The 14,633-nt window shown below is 39.2% G+C and overlaps 2 protein-coding genes across 2 annotated transcripts in view; both read right to left on the bottom strand.

The window, feature by feature from the left end:
* The window catches only part of TTN (titin), a 283,020-nt gene that overhangs the window by 214,513 nt on the left and 53,874 nt on the right, over window positions 1-14,633 (bottom strand). The window contains exons 42-43 of the mRNA XM_079924045.1: window positions 13,354-13,542; window positions 8,037-8,081 (exon numbers count right to left, since the gene is read on the bottom strand). Of these exons, the coding sequence (XP_079780171.1) occupies window positions 8,037-8,081; window positions 13,354-13,542 (234 nt within the window). The remainder of the gene's footprint in view (window positions 1-8,036; window positions 8,082-13,353; window positions 13,543-14,633) is intronic.
* On the bottom strand, window positions 391-6,849 carry LOC307188352 (uncharacterized protein; the record flags this gene model as incomplete). The annotated part of the gene is made up of 1 exon (XM_079925356.1): window positions 391-6,849. The coding sequence occupies one exon, from the start codon at window positions 6,847-6,849 to the stop codon at window positions 391-393; it is 6,459 nt and encodes a 2,152-aa protein (XP_079781482.1).

Genomic DNA, 14,633 nt, shown 5'->3' on the forward strand with positions numbered 1-14,633 from the left:
TGGTCTTCCATTTCACATTTTACTTGACATACACAGTTTATCTGCTAAAAGAGAATGCATTCTGCTGAAGGACTTTATGGAGTAGAAGGAGGGTAAAGTAGAAGTACCAACGATTAGGTAGCCAAGGAGATGTTTAATAGTGTTTGATGATTCACAGCAGAATTGACACAGGTGATAATTCCACAGTTTAGATAATAGAATATTTACATGTATTACAAACATGAGATTTCCACATAGAGAAACTGTTTTCCCTGGGGTTTTTCAATGTAATTTGTTCAAATAGAGTAGATGTATTTGGAGATTTATTAGAACTATATAATCTGGAAAGTGTGAAAGCATTCAAGTCCATTCTCATCATTACGGGGACACTAACACCTTGCATGAGGAGCTTTAAATTAGGGTGAGCACTGCACAGGCCTCAGCCATGCCCGATTTGTTCGTAGCTACACACCTGTACTCACCTTCGTCCTCCTTCACTAAGCTCGTTATGAACAGGTTGTGGAACCCTATGCCACTTTCCTCGGCACTGAACCTTGTTCCTTGCACCAATCTCCCATCTTTGTACCAGTAAACCGTGGGCCTCGGAGAGCCACGGACTAAACACTGGAAATAAGCTGCTGTCCCTAACGGTGCTGAACAGTCAGAAATACCTTTGATAAACCTGGGAGGCCCTTCCTCCACCTGAAATTCAAAAAAGCTGTCTGAATATTTGCTCCTTAAGACTAATTCTTCCTTCACACTGCTCAATGTCACTTTACTTTTCTTTGACAGCAGAGCCAACATTTCGGAATCTCCCATGGTGAGGAATCCCCGACAGATAGCCTCCCCTACATAATTCACAGCTCTGCACCGGTACGTTGCACTATCGGAAAGACAGACGTTGCGAATCTTAAGGGTGTGACTTCCCTTCTCCTCACTAATCACATATTTAGCGTCATCTGGCTCAATACACATATATTCTTTATACCATTTCACTTCAGGAGTTGGGATGCCTATGACTGAACATTTGAACACAGCGTCTGAGTTTTCTGGAATTCTAAAATCACAAATAGGCATTATAAAGCGAGGAGGCATTTCAAATACTTCTAAGTCAATTTTTAAATCTTTGTCTTCTTCCTCCCTTGAAGCCATACTTGGATCTGCTAAATTCAATGGGAGAACATCCAGACTCACAACCATGCTTTTATGATCAGGAGTAAATTCAGGAACTGTGACTATTTTCACTTGCTTCTCAAATTCTTTAACATCTTTTTCACTTAATTCAACTTCCAGGACAATTTCTTGAGGAGAAGGTGTTCTTGATGACCCAGTGTTTTCCAAATCGAACTCCATGACATGCTGATGTGTTACTGGAGGTGGAAGGGCCACTGCTCTCTCTTTTGGGGGCACAATGTCTACATGTGCAAAGCTCTTTGCTTCCCCTATGATGTTTACAGCATGGCACATGTACTCGCCTCCCTCTCCTTTTTGAATGTTAGCAATTTCCAAAGAACACACATTACCCACCCTTTCTATTTTGATTCTTTCATCTGGCTCTAGCAAAGATTTATTTCGATACCATTTCACACCAGGAACTGGAAGGCCCTCAACTTCAACAATGAAGCCCAAGGTTGTGTTTTCATAGATCTTCCTTTTGGTCAGAGGTTCAATAAAAGATGGAGGCATTTCATTGTCTTTTGGTTCAATGGCTTCATTGGGCGTGCCAAAGGAATCAGAACGCCATAATTCATAAGCTGAGCTTCTCTCTTCTGTAGGTGTGTGGAAATGTTCACTTGATGGACTGTCCTCCCTTTCTAGTTTTGATGGGCACCTTTTAAAGATTGCAGTGGGGTTTGGTCCTCCAGTAGGAACAGAATATCTTTCAACAGTTTCTCCTCCTAAAGGTCTAGAATATCTCTCTAGTGTCTCCCCTGAGGGCGTGGAATACCTCTCTAAGGTCTCTCCTGGAGGTGTGGAATATCTCTCCAGGGTGTCTCCCGGAGGTGTGGAGTATCTCTCCAGGGTCTCTCCTGGAGGTGTGGAATATCTCTCCAGGGTGTCTCCTGGAGGTGTGGAGTATCTCTCTAGGGTCTCTCCTGGAGGTGTGGAGTATCTCTCCAGGGTGTCTCCTGGAGGTGTGGAGTATCTCTCCAGGGTCTCTCCTGAGGGTGTAGAACACCTTTCTGCTACCTTGCCTTCGGAAGGTGTTGAGTACCTTTCAGTAGCTTCCTCTAAAGGTGTGGTCCTTTCAATAGTCTTACCTCCTAAATTTGTTGAGGATTTTTTAGCTGTGTCTACAGGAGTAAGATACAAATCAGGAGACTTTGGAGTTTCAAGATGTTCAACAGAGGATGGTGGGGTATAAAACTGATCTAGCTCAGAGAGTGCTTCACTGCTTGTACTTCCCACATCAATTGAAATATCAGATTCAGGAGAAAATGGGCGTCCCAGTGATTCCTGTTGTTGGTTGTAGTACTCATACACAGTGCTGAAAGTTACTTCTTCAACCTCCATTGATGTGACTGATTCACTGTGGACAAGATCTGCCTTGTGCTTGGTGTCTGCAGTCTCAGGGACTTCATGCTTTCCAGCAGCCAGTAAGTACTGTGTTAGGGAGGTCTCACATTCCATTACCTCCGTTGTATGTGCCTCATCCAACTTAGGAGGGTTTTCAGAAAAACAAGTTTCTATATTTTCTTTTTCAGTACTGGAGAAAGAAGTTTCATTCTGAACTTGAATTTCTTCATAACATTTTTCTTTTCCAGGAGCATCCATTTTCTCACTTATTTGATCATTTGGATTCCGTTGTTCCTCAGTCATTAAGAATGGAAAGTGCTGACTCAGGGAAATTTTTCTGCGGCATGTGTCTGCTTCCTGAACCTCTCTTATGTGGTCTCCCAAAATTCCAGCAGTATATCCCTGTGTCCCTCCATCTTGCTTTTGAAATGACTCCAACTCTGGTTCCAAAGAATGCTCCTCCTCCTTTTTACAAACCTCTATAAGCTTTTCCTCACTTGCTTTTTTCACATGTGAAATGAAACTCCTATCCCCATTTTTCTCAGAAATATCAGTTTTTCCTACATCTGTGGATGAGGTTGAAAGTAGGGCACACGGTTCACTATGGATCTCTTCAGAAATAGTTTTAAGAGAAATATCAGTATTTAAAATTTCTAAATTTTGTTCCTGCTTATGTTTTTCCAAATAAGAGGCATTTTCATCACTACCACTTTTCTCCCTCACAGTCCTATCTAAAAACTCCTTACTGGAAGAAATCTCTGGATTGGTAAATATGTTACTTTGTGCGCTTTGAGAGGTATTCTGTGTATCAGATTGTAATGTTTCAGTGCTAGGAACTTCCTCTTTATATGGTGTTTCCTGCTGTTGCCTAGTTTCTTGCTCTTGAAACTCCTTAGCTGGGTCTCCTAAATGAGAATACATTTGCTTCAGATCAAATACAATACTCTCAGCCTCGGTTGTTTCAGAAGCAGGATGCTGGGTTTGAAAATAAGCTTCTTCTGATTGGTCACTATCTAGTCTAACTTCCTGAAATCTTACATCCGCATTTTCTATTTGAGCATGAAATTGCTTTAGGTCAAATGTAATAGGTGCTTCATGTTCAGCCCTTTCAGCAACTGCAGATTGATCTATAAGACCTACTTCCTTCTGTTGTTCCCTCTCTTGTACTTTAAGTACCTTACGAGTTTGAGAAGAAAGCAGCTTTAAATTCATTACAATGTTAGATGAATCTTGTTCAGTGTTTGGAGGCATTTCCTCTGCCTGATGCATATTTGTGTTTAGGTTACTTGATCTTGATTTTCTTTGCTTTAAGGGAAAGTCTTTGTCATCAAGCTTCTTTTGAGGAGGATTCACAAATGATTTCTTGGTAGGTCTTTTTTCTAGAACGCCTTTTTCTATATGTTGTAACTTTTCAAATGCAATGATTCTATGCCTCACCTTTTTTCCTGGGTAGTATCTCCCTTCCCCAAAGGGTTCTTCGTATACAATGATGGACGATTCTTTTGTATTGTAACCATCAGAAGTTCTCTCAGAGTGGATATTTGATAAATAGTCACTTTGGGCATATTCTTGCACGTTTTCCCTTTCTGGTCCACCAAGTTTCCCCAAATCGTTTCTTACCTCTTTCCTAATTTTGACTTCACTGAAATCATCAACAGATGGATAGACAGTCCCCTCTGCTTGGTGTAACTTTGATTTTTCATTTACATGTTCCTCTTTCTCTTCATCCTGACATTGTATGAGTTCAGCTCGGAGAGGCTTGTTGATTGTTATGGATGTAGAAGCACCCTGCATAAATATGGGCAGTTTTTCTCTAGAAGATGTGCAAGAAACCTGGACTTTCTGGTCTATCTGTTCAATTGTCTCAAGGCTTTGAAAATATCCTCTTACAGAATATTCTTTTATATTGGATTGGGGAGTAAAAGGACCGGTTGGATAATCATGAAAGTGTGCCCTTACAGATTCTCCCTGAATGTGTTGATCTTTGGAATATTTGGCATAAATTCCACCCATATTTTCTAATTGACTATATTCCCTGTGAGTGACAGGTTCCACTGTTAGATCTGAAACACTCTCAACCATTCCTGAACTGTTTTCAGCAACACATTCATATTTTCCAGAATCTTGAGAATTAACATCATTAATATATAACCTGTGGCTACAATTAACTTCTTCAAACTGGAACTTCTTGTTCTGCTTTAAAAGGACTCCATTGTGGAACCATGTCACAGCTGGTTTAGGCTCACCAGACAGTGAACATTCAAGGACTATGGAATCCCCTTCTCTACAACTGGCATGCTTTGGCATTTCTTGCAACACTTCTGGCGGCTCGTTAGTAATATCAGATGAAAATATAAATTTGTGCTTTGGTGACCGAGTAGCCTCATCTTGAGGTGTTGCTTTAGGTTCCAACTCCTCCAGTTGAAACAACTCTCTTGACTCTTTATCCTGTTCTGGGGTAGGAGTAGCTGCCGTTATCTGAATTTCTACAGGAAAGGAAAGAAGTTCTATGTCTGCAGAGGGAGGAACTGGTGGGTTAGCTTTTAACATATGGAGATTTGTTTGGCCTTCCTGTCTCAGAGATGGAGGAACGCCTTTTGCTTGGTCAAACACCAATGTCAGCTCCTCTTCTTCATCAGTGTAGTCATGCAACACTGGGACCCTATGTGCTTCGACATCATGCCTTTGTTTTGACTTCACTTTAAGTACACCAGTTGTTTTTACTGTTCCGTATTGGTTAAACAGCACACAGGTAATGAAACCTTCATTTTGAGGATGGACAGAAGAAAAGGTTAACGTTGAATAGTTTTTGAAAGTCTGAGTGATAAAGCCTCGATTACATGGGATTGGTACATCATTGTTATACCATGTCACTATGGGTTGAGGATATCCTTGAAAATGACACACAAATTCACAGCTATCACCTTCATAAACTTCTTGAGGTTCAATTTCTTGAAGAAATGAAGGTGGGCAACGTTGTGGATGTTTCTGGAAAGAATTTTCGAAAAATCTTGTGGTTTTTTCTTCCTGTTCAGTTTTGAATTCATCGACTTTTGTGGAAGTGGAGTGTTGAAATTCTCTCAAATCATCTTTTCTTATTTGGTCAATATCTAATGCTTCACTTTCTTGAATATTTACAACTGCACCAAAAGATTCACTGGTGTATGGTATAGTAACTTGAGACACCTTTTCAGGGGTCTCATATATTTCCTCATTCTTACTTACATTTGTGATATCTTTAGATGACTCTACAATTTCCGTTTGGGTCATAAGTTTTTCAAGTTGTTCTCTTGCTTGGATATTCTCATTTACTAGAATCCTACCATATAAATGGTCCCTTGATAGACTTTCTCTTAGGAATGCCTCTTGGCTCATTCTCATTTCAGTCTGGAGAATTTCCTCATCAACAGTAGTTTGAAAGCTTGTGGGAGGTTCTCCAGATTCTACATTTTGATCCATTAGATTAGGAAGGACCTGTGGATCTTGGACAATACCCTCAGTTGAATTATCTACCTTATCCCTATTGTCAGCTAGATCAGATACAGACCCGCTTTTTATTTCCTCTCGAGAGAACAGAACGTCTTTATCACTGTCTTCACTTCTCAAAGTTCTTGAACTTATTTCAGATGACATATCTAACAAAGATAATTTCTTTTTCTCCATTAACATTTTTCTAGCCTCCCGTAAATGCTGCAACTTCATTTTGGTCTCCTCATCCAGGAAACTTTCACCTACATTAAGCCATCCCCTTGTGTCAGATTTACTTTCTAAATATTCTTCATCATACATTAAATCTGTTTTCCTGCCAGGACTTACTGTCTTAAAGTGTATAGTTCGCATGATTCCCTGTTGTTCCGCGTCTTGTTTCTTGTTAAAGGGAGAGCCAGTAAACCTCAGGTCAACCTTTAATCTATCTTCTCTCCTTTCAGCTAAAGCCTCCATATTTCCATGTGTCTGTTCTGCCCTTTTCAGAAATTCTAAATATTTCTCATCTTGCCCTTTTTCAATAACAAGCAACGATGCAGTTGACTCAGCAGACCCTTCACTATTAATTGCTAATAATCTATAACTTCCAGTATCTCTGTCTTGGACCCTTTTAACCTCTAAGCTGGAAGAGTGATGATGTAAATCACTCTTTGTTTTTATGACCCGTCGAAGACCTGTTGGGATAGGTCGATTGTTATGAAACCAAGTCATTTCTGGAGTTGGACAGGCAATTAATCTACATGTAAAAACAACAGGTTCACCCTCGAAAACATATTTAAACATAAGCTTTTGGGTAAAACACGGCTTGAAATATTTGGGCCAGGAGCTTGTAGATGATATTCTACTTGCATATCTTTTAGCAGCCATGGAGCTGTGATCTATGTCTTCAGAATCTGAGAAGGCAACACGGGTATCTCTTTCTGAATGTTCAGATGCTTCCTCAGAGAACAATTCTGAAAAAAAGTTCAATTATAAAGCATTTTACTATTTTCCATAGTATTTGAAAAAGTTGAAAATAAATGAAATTGCAAAATAGGAAATGAAATAAAGTGCATGCTACAGATTCTCACAAATCCATAAAAAATTTCACTCACCATATTTGTTCGAATAAACGCAACACCATGCTCTGTTTAAAAGATTCTGACACGAAAATCGTTCGTTGTCTGGTCTTTTCTTCAAACTGCTGAAATTTCTTCTTGAACAAGCAAAAATGAATTTCAAAATAACATGTTCCTGTGCGTATTTGTTTTGAGAGCAGGAAAACTGTCCTTTTGATGGCTAAGAGGAAAATCTTACCTGACTTGCAGAGAGTGGAATAAACGCCCTTTCTGATCCTTTTGATTATAGATTAAATTATTGTATTTTTGGAGAATTAACTATTTAAGATATATATACGAGAACTATAACCATAAATGATTAGCTAAAATAAAATAAAATAAAATAAAATGAGAAGGCGTTTATTCGAACTAATACAGCCATAAAGTCACGATGTTATGCAAAGAAAAGCAGGCAATAAGGATCACATAAGGCAGCTATCTGCAAGCCAGTGTAAGAGACATATCAATGTTAAAATGATGTATGTGCATGAAGTGTAAACCAGAATGAGAATGTAACATTTTCACACACCCTAAATAAAAAAGCATCTCAATGATAATTCATTCATGATGTTGCATTCTGAGAATGACAGCTAGGTTATTGTCTCTTGTTCAATTTAATTCACAGTGATTTTGAAAACAAACTTCTAGTTCATGATTTCATGCATTAAGATGACAACCTTTTCTAATACACGCTTTTGAAAATGGCTGCAAACATGAAGTTGATTATGGCTGATAAATTTTAAATATAAGATTTTAAATTACCATAAAACAAATTACTGTGAAATGCATGTAACTATCAGCATACTAAACCAGGCATGCAACACAGTAATATATACTGTAAGAGATATATTTGTACATCTATGTCATTTTTCTCAATACTACTAACAGAAGGCAGCTCAAGGATTCTATTAATCCTTCAGAATTTCTACTTAAATCTCATATTCAATATAACCATACCTTTCATCTCCATCTCAATCTGCTCATGCAACATTGATTCAGGAGCTAGAATGCAAAAACAAGAGATTTTCATGATTAATTCCATGTATTTTCTGCCTCAATTCATGATTCATACAATTACAATTTTCTCTTTACTATAATAGAAAACTACATCCCCCAAATGCACCCCCAAAATCCATGCCAAACAGATCAATGAGCTGATAAAGTACATGACAATGATGAAAGATTTTAAAACATTTTTATTTTAGGTTCTCTATGAAATTTCCACTTTTACTTCCACAATTCCCCATGCCTTTTACATGCACTGAGAAAAGCAATCCACAAACAAAAGGAATATTTCTTTTTTAATGTCTTGTTGACTGACTACTTGCTAGGAGATGAAATCACATTTAGAAGGAACATGCATTTTCTAACTTGCCACTTTTAACTGAGGGCCATTCTCAGATTTCCCTGCAGAATTGAGTTTTCTGCTAGTAAACACTCCTTTGATTTGAACCACCTTTAAAACTTCACGTAAAGTCCAATTATATGTTAAAGAGCAGAACAAAGAGTCTTCAACTCAAAATTACTTTTATTACATAAGGAAAAGTCACAGCCTTTAGACACAATCGTCTCTGGGTGGCTTCAGAGAAAGCAGGTGCTCAGGTAACACTCTCATTCTCCCGTCTGTGTGACACAAGTCAGTGTGCTTGCCGCCCTGGCTTCTCAGTTCCTTGTGGTCTTTGGCATGAAGTTACTGACAAACTTGATGTTTTCTTTGACGATGCTCTCTTTACTTCACGGGTTGTTTTAATTTTGGACTCTTTGAGTGTTTTAATACTTTTAGTGTCTGAACCAAGGGTAATTTTGGTAAGTGGTCTGGTTTGCAATTCTTTTGCTAGGTAAGAATAAAGTTTGGAAAAGGAATAAATTAGTTGTGTTTGTAAGAGTAAAACACACGTGGAATTTAGAGACGATGGAATGTCATTAGGATGAGAGGGTAAGCAGCACATTAGTCCCCAAACTAGGATATCTCTATGCTTACTACGCACATAAGAACTCTACTCAAACAGACTTACGGGGGTTCACATTCCTACCTGATTTTCATGGATAACTAGCCTATGTAAAATTATTAGGCCCAAATCGAAGAGGAACAGATAAAGACTGGCCTATATTAGATAATTAGATAACTGTGCCTGATCCTTCACTCTTCAAACACTGAAAAGTGGCTTCTCTTTTAACTTTCTTCAGTAAGGCAGTCTGGATTTCCCAAGGGAAAAAAAAAATGCTCACGCACCAAGAACATTTTAATAATAGAATTGTTGGAACTGAGTGAACTGGAAATCCTGAGGCAAAAATGTCCAGCTCAAATCCACTCTGGGAACATGATGATGAAGCACTGTCCTAGGGCACTAGGTTCTTTAGGAAGCGAGTTGAAAGACCTACATTTCTCCCACCTCCACAACACACCAGCTCCCAATTATCTTGCTGCGGAAACCGTCACAGTTGTCACCTACGTGACTTGTAGACAACGCCTCCAGATAGACAGTTTCTTGTGTGATTACTGTGCTAGCCAGCAGCTATGGTGAAACTGAGGGTCAACTTTCTGGATGGTGGAATTTTCTACCTAATTTGCATAATTAGACCTCAGTTCTTGAGCTATCCCTTTCTTAGGCTTTGAAAATTAATCAGAAATAGCTATAGACCAAAATGTCAGATTAAGAAAAAACAAATCCTCCTTTTGGTGAGTGAGGATTGCAGATACATTAAGTGAATTAATGAATCTATCTCAAAATTCACTGCAGAGATGGCCGTGCACACAGCACTGTATTGCCCCCATTCATCTCTGACGCCTCAACAATAATATGGCCAGATCAGGGAAGAGCTAGAGGCCGCAGCTCTCCACAGACCCCTGGAGATGCCTAAACTTCTTCCACCAGCTTCCCTCCATGGGATTCAGTGAAGGTCCTTTGCTGCAGACACACAGCACAGGCTTCTAGTACCTGAAGAATACTTTTCTCATTTTATTAGCATCCAAGAAGAAAGTCCATGGAAGGAAGGAAGAAGTTAACCTTTGCCCAAATTTGCCCAAATTTGTGCCCCTTCTAGACACAGTGGTGAATCAAGCACAATAACAACAAAAATAATGATCTTGCTGTGAGATAATTCTACAATTCTGGGAGGATCTGAGACTATAAAGCAGCAGCATTTATTGAGAAATATCTAAAGACTACTAATTTTGGTCCAGACAGTGCCAGGCACAATAATAAATACTCAATAAACACTTGATGAACTCTAACATCTGAACCTTCTTTGGTACACTTCCTAGGTGGCACATTTGGTAAGTATTAGAAAAAAGAGCACATACGAAACAAACCTTGACTTCCTGAACTCAGATGTGAAAGTTAAACTTCCTTGAATCTAGACTGGAAAGTTACATGTTCTTAAGTTTGGCCAACGACTTGGCTGACTTTCATAAGTCATTTATGAATAGAGTGCTAATTTAAGGGTATTCTATTTAATATATTCATTGATTCAATCTGCATGATGGAAAAGCTGCATAAAGCGATGAGGATGAAATGAAGCAAGTCAGAGCTAAATAGCAAATAACCACCTTCTACTCTTAGTACTGCTGATGTTGTCTTCTCTCCGTACTCATTGTGGACAACGCAGCTGTACAATCCTTGGTCTATCAGCTGAACATTACATATGGTAAGTAACTGAGCATTGCCATTTTGTGACTGCTTCACTCTCTTAGATTCCTCTATCTTTACACCTTCATGAGTCCAGGTTACGTCAACGGAAGGTTCTTCTGAAACACAGAGGAATTGAGCCGTGTCGCCCCACTTTACACAGAGGTCCTGAAGATGCAGGAGAATCCTTGGTGCTTCATCCACTGGCTCTTCAGCACATTTCTCAGATAACTCAGTGCTTTCTGCAATTTGTGAAAGGGATGCAGTATGGTGCAACTCTACATCTCGAATGGATGTAGCTGTGTGGGCGGAACTTTGAGATACACCTTCAAAAACCTGAAATTCATATTCATATGATGATCCTTGAAATGACTTAATTTCGCTTTGGGATATTTTGCTCTCCTGCTTTGTGAAACAGGAATCTGCCACTGTCTGGGACTTGGTGGACTCTCTTACATTTTTCCCAGAACTTTGCCTAGCTAGGGCTTGCACTGTACGATCAAGTGACAAGAAAAAGAAAAGAACATTAGGATCTAAGCTTTGTCACCTGGCTAGGTTAGTAACATAAAATGGCACGGAAGATGAAGATGAAAGACGTCACTGTTACTTGGAAGCAGCATGCCAGATGCAGTGTGCTCCAGGATGTCAGGGTGACACAAAAGAAAATTCATTCCCAGTGATCCAGTGATGGATGGATGATGAAGGCTCATGCGGATGCCATACAGTATCTGCTTCCTTCTTTTTGTTGTCATTGCAGCTATCCAGAATGACATAGCCGCTCCCTCTTTTTTTCTGACTCTATTCGGGATATCATTTGTCCTCCCTCCACCATATACTTTATCAAAAATATGTAGCAAATAAATCATTAATGATGCAATGATGAGATGCTGTTTAGAAAAGTAAAAATGTCAAGCAAAGTTGATGCCTAACCAAATAATAACTAGTGTAATGCCCAGAACACGTACTTCAGTGAGATTTAAAGTACACTGGTTAAAATATAATTGAGGACTTAGGGGCACCTGGGTGTTACTTTGTTAATAAATTATGGACCGACCACAATATGCACCAAGACACACAGCAGAGACTCTCATTAGTAACAGTGGGAGTAGGAGGGATGCAGCAGATCAAAGTCTTTGAAGCAAGCCAGGCTTTCTTTACCTTTTGGAGTCACTGTGAGTATAGCTGCACAAATGGCTTCCCCAGCGCTATTGGCTGCTTTGCAAGAGTACTGGCCGGCATGCTCTGAGTAAGCATCAACTATAAGCATTAAAGCCATGCCTGTGGACTCCTCAAAATGGAAAACTACATCTTTTGTTGGTAGAATTGGTTGCTGGTTATGCAACCACTGGATTTCTGGCTTGGGAATGCCAGAAACCCTGGCATGGAATCTGACTGTCTCCCCGCTGTGCACCCTGAGGCTTGACAGAGGCTGGATGAAGATGGGCTTTTGGCCAAGGGGCTCCTTCTTAAATGAAACTGACGAAGAGACATGCCATTGAGAGTCTGATGTAACTTCTTCAAGTTTGCTAAATCCTGAAAAGAAGCATGCCAACCTTTAATGTCTTACCCTGCACTGAAACCAGAACTTACTGGGAGTTGTCTACAGATCTGTTGTAAATTTCAGTGGTGAACTAGAATCCAGACCAATCCTGATGCCTTGTCAACGTATGTCACTACATACACACATTGATTCAAAGTCACACAAGTTCCCTTCCATTTTCCAGACAAACATGCTGAGACATAACTAGTCTAAGGAACTTCACTACATTGTGCATGAAGGCAGTCGTGGAGTATGCAATTCAGTTTAGGTATTCTTGTCTTCTGTTGTTATTTTTTTCCCTCTGGTTGTCAAACCAGCTTTTCTTTTTTGTGAACCACACTACACTGATTATTAAGAAAACCTCTGGTTATTATAATAAGTGTTTAAAATCAAGGAAAAAAGCAAAAGTTGCCCTAACTCTTTATGTATTTGTATATGCTTAAAATTACAGAGACTAATTTAGCTCAGGAAAAACAGCCTGAATCTATAAAAATACTATCTCATTTTGAATCAAAGTGCCCCCCACCCCGATACTGAGGAAGTGTTTCTGATTGCAGCTGAAGAGCCCCAAGTAACAGAGATGTTAAACCATCTTACAGTGGAGCCCCTCAACCCTCAGGCATTCTTTGAATGACAGTAAACACATCCAGCTGGTGTACAGACCTGAAATCACCCACTGTAGCTTCTGTGAAATCAGAATTGTGTCAGTACAATGGTGGGATGGTAACACTCTTAGATTTAAAAACATTTTTTTTAGAATTTGCATCCTAGTCAGATGAGAAAACAGATCTATCTAGTTCTTTAGCATATTTCTCCCCATTCTGATACATGCTGATCAGGAAGCATGAAAGCTGATGATGAGAGCAACACATTACAAAATTCTATGGAGACAAAGCAGGGCAAAATAAAAAATGATGGTTTGTGATTCATAATGAGAAGGGGTAACTGAAAAGCGAGAACATCACATATAACATGGAAACAATTAGTCACATTAAGAGAATGGTAGGACCAACGATGATTTACTTGAAATCCTTAGTGATTTGTTACTGACATTGTGAGATTAGATCCATATTTAAATGTGGTACTTAAAGTTGTTTTACTGTACCTTCCAGTCTCAAAGTGGCTGTGCTTGATACTTGACCTACAACATTACTAGCAACAAAAGTATAAACTCCTTCATCTTCTGGAAAAGCTTCAGCAATTTCCAGCTGGTAAGTGTCTTCAAACTGAGTCATTTTAAAGAACCGAGATGGCTTGATTTTCTTGTCTTTGCTGTACCAAGACACTTTTAGATCTGTAACGTGAAAGGAAAAGGATCTTTAAATCACTGGAACAAGTGGATATTTTTATTTACCTGCAAACACAATATTGACTATATTAGTGACTAATTTTATATTTATCTAAATAACATTATACTTTTCTTTTGGGCATGCCACATCTGATCTTATATAATTTCATTTTTAAGAAGGAAACATGATTCTAGAAAAATCCAGCTTATAGATGGGTTATAATGTTTGAAAATTTACAATTTTAGTTATATTCTTTTTAACCATTTGCCTGTCATGCTATGGAAGCAAAGATAAGGTTTTGACATGTTCAGTCAAATGAGAAGAAGACTGTCCTGAGAAACAGTCATCATAAAGGGTTTGATCTGAGATTGTGGTTACCTACTGAGACAGGAAGTGAGGGAAATATGTATAGTGGTTAGGCAGAAAGACCCATCAAAAACAGACCTGAGAAGATGAACATTCCATAAAGTCTAAAAGAGACACCCTTAAAGGATGAAGAAAAATCTCTATTATTTTGTTACCAGTAGGCAAGAACTGGAAGGTCTCAGCAAAAAAGAAAATTTTTAAAATGGAAAGAGTCATGAAATTTGGGCATCCTAGATATATTTGGCTTTTTTCAAAGTAGGAGTAATAATAAATAATAATAAAACTAGCGAGTAGGAACCAAGATGGCAGAGTAGAAGGAGGTGCTCTCACTCCCTCTTGTGAGAACACCAGAATTACAACTAGCTGCTGGACAATCATCGACAGGAAGACACTGGAACTCACCAAAAAAGATACCCCACATCCAAAGACAAAGGAGAAGCCACAATGAGATGGTAGGAGGGGTGCAATCACAGTAAAATCAAATCCCATAACTGCTGGGTGGGTGACTCACAGACTGGAGAACACTTATCCCACAGAAGTCCACCCACTGGAGTGAAGGTTCTGAGCCCCATGTCAGGCTTCCCAACCTGGGGGCCCGGCAACGGGAGGAGGAATTCCTTGAGAATCAGACTTTGAAGTCTAGTGGGATTTGAATGCAGGACTTCGACAGGACTGGGGGAAACAGAGACTCCACTCTTGGAGGCACACACAAAGTAGTGTGTGCATCGGG

Source organism: Stenella coeruleoalba (genome assembly GCF_951394435.1).
Source record: "Stenella coeruleoalba genome assembly, chromosome: 6".
In the NCBI taxonomy this organism is placed as follows: domain Eukaryota; kingdom Metazoa; phylum Chordata; class Mammalia; order Artiodactyla; family Delphinidae; genus Stenella; species Stenella coeruleoalba.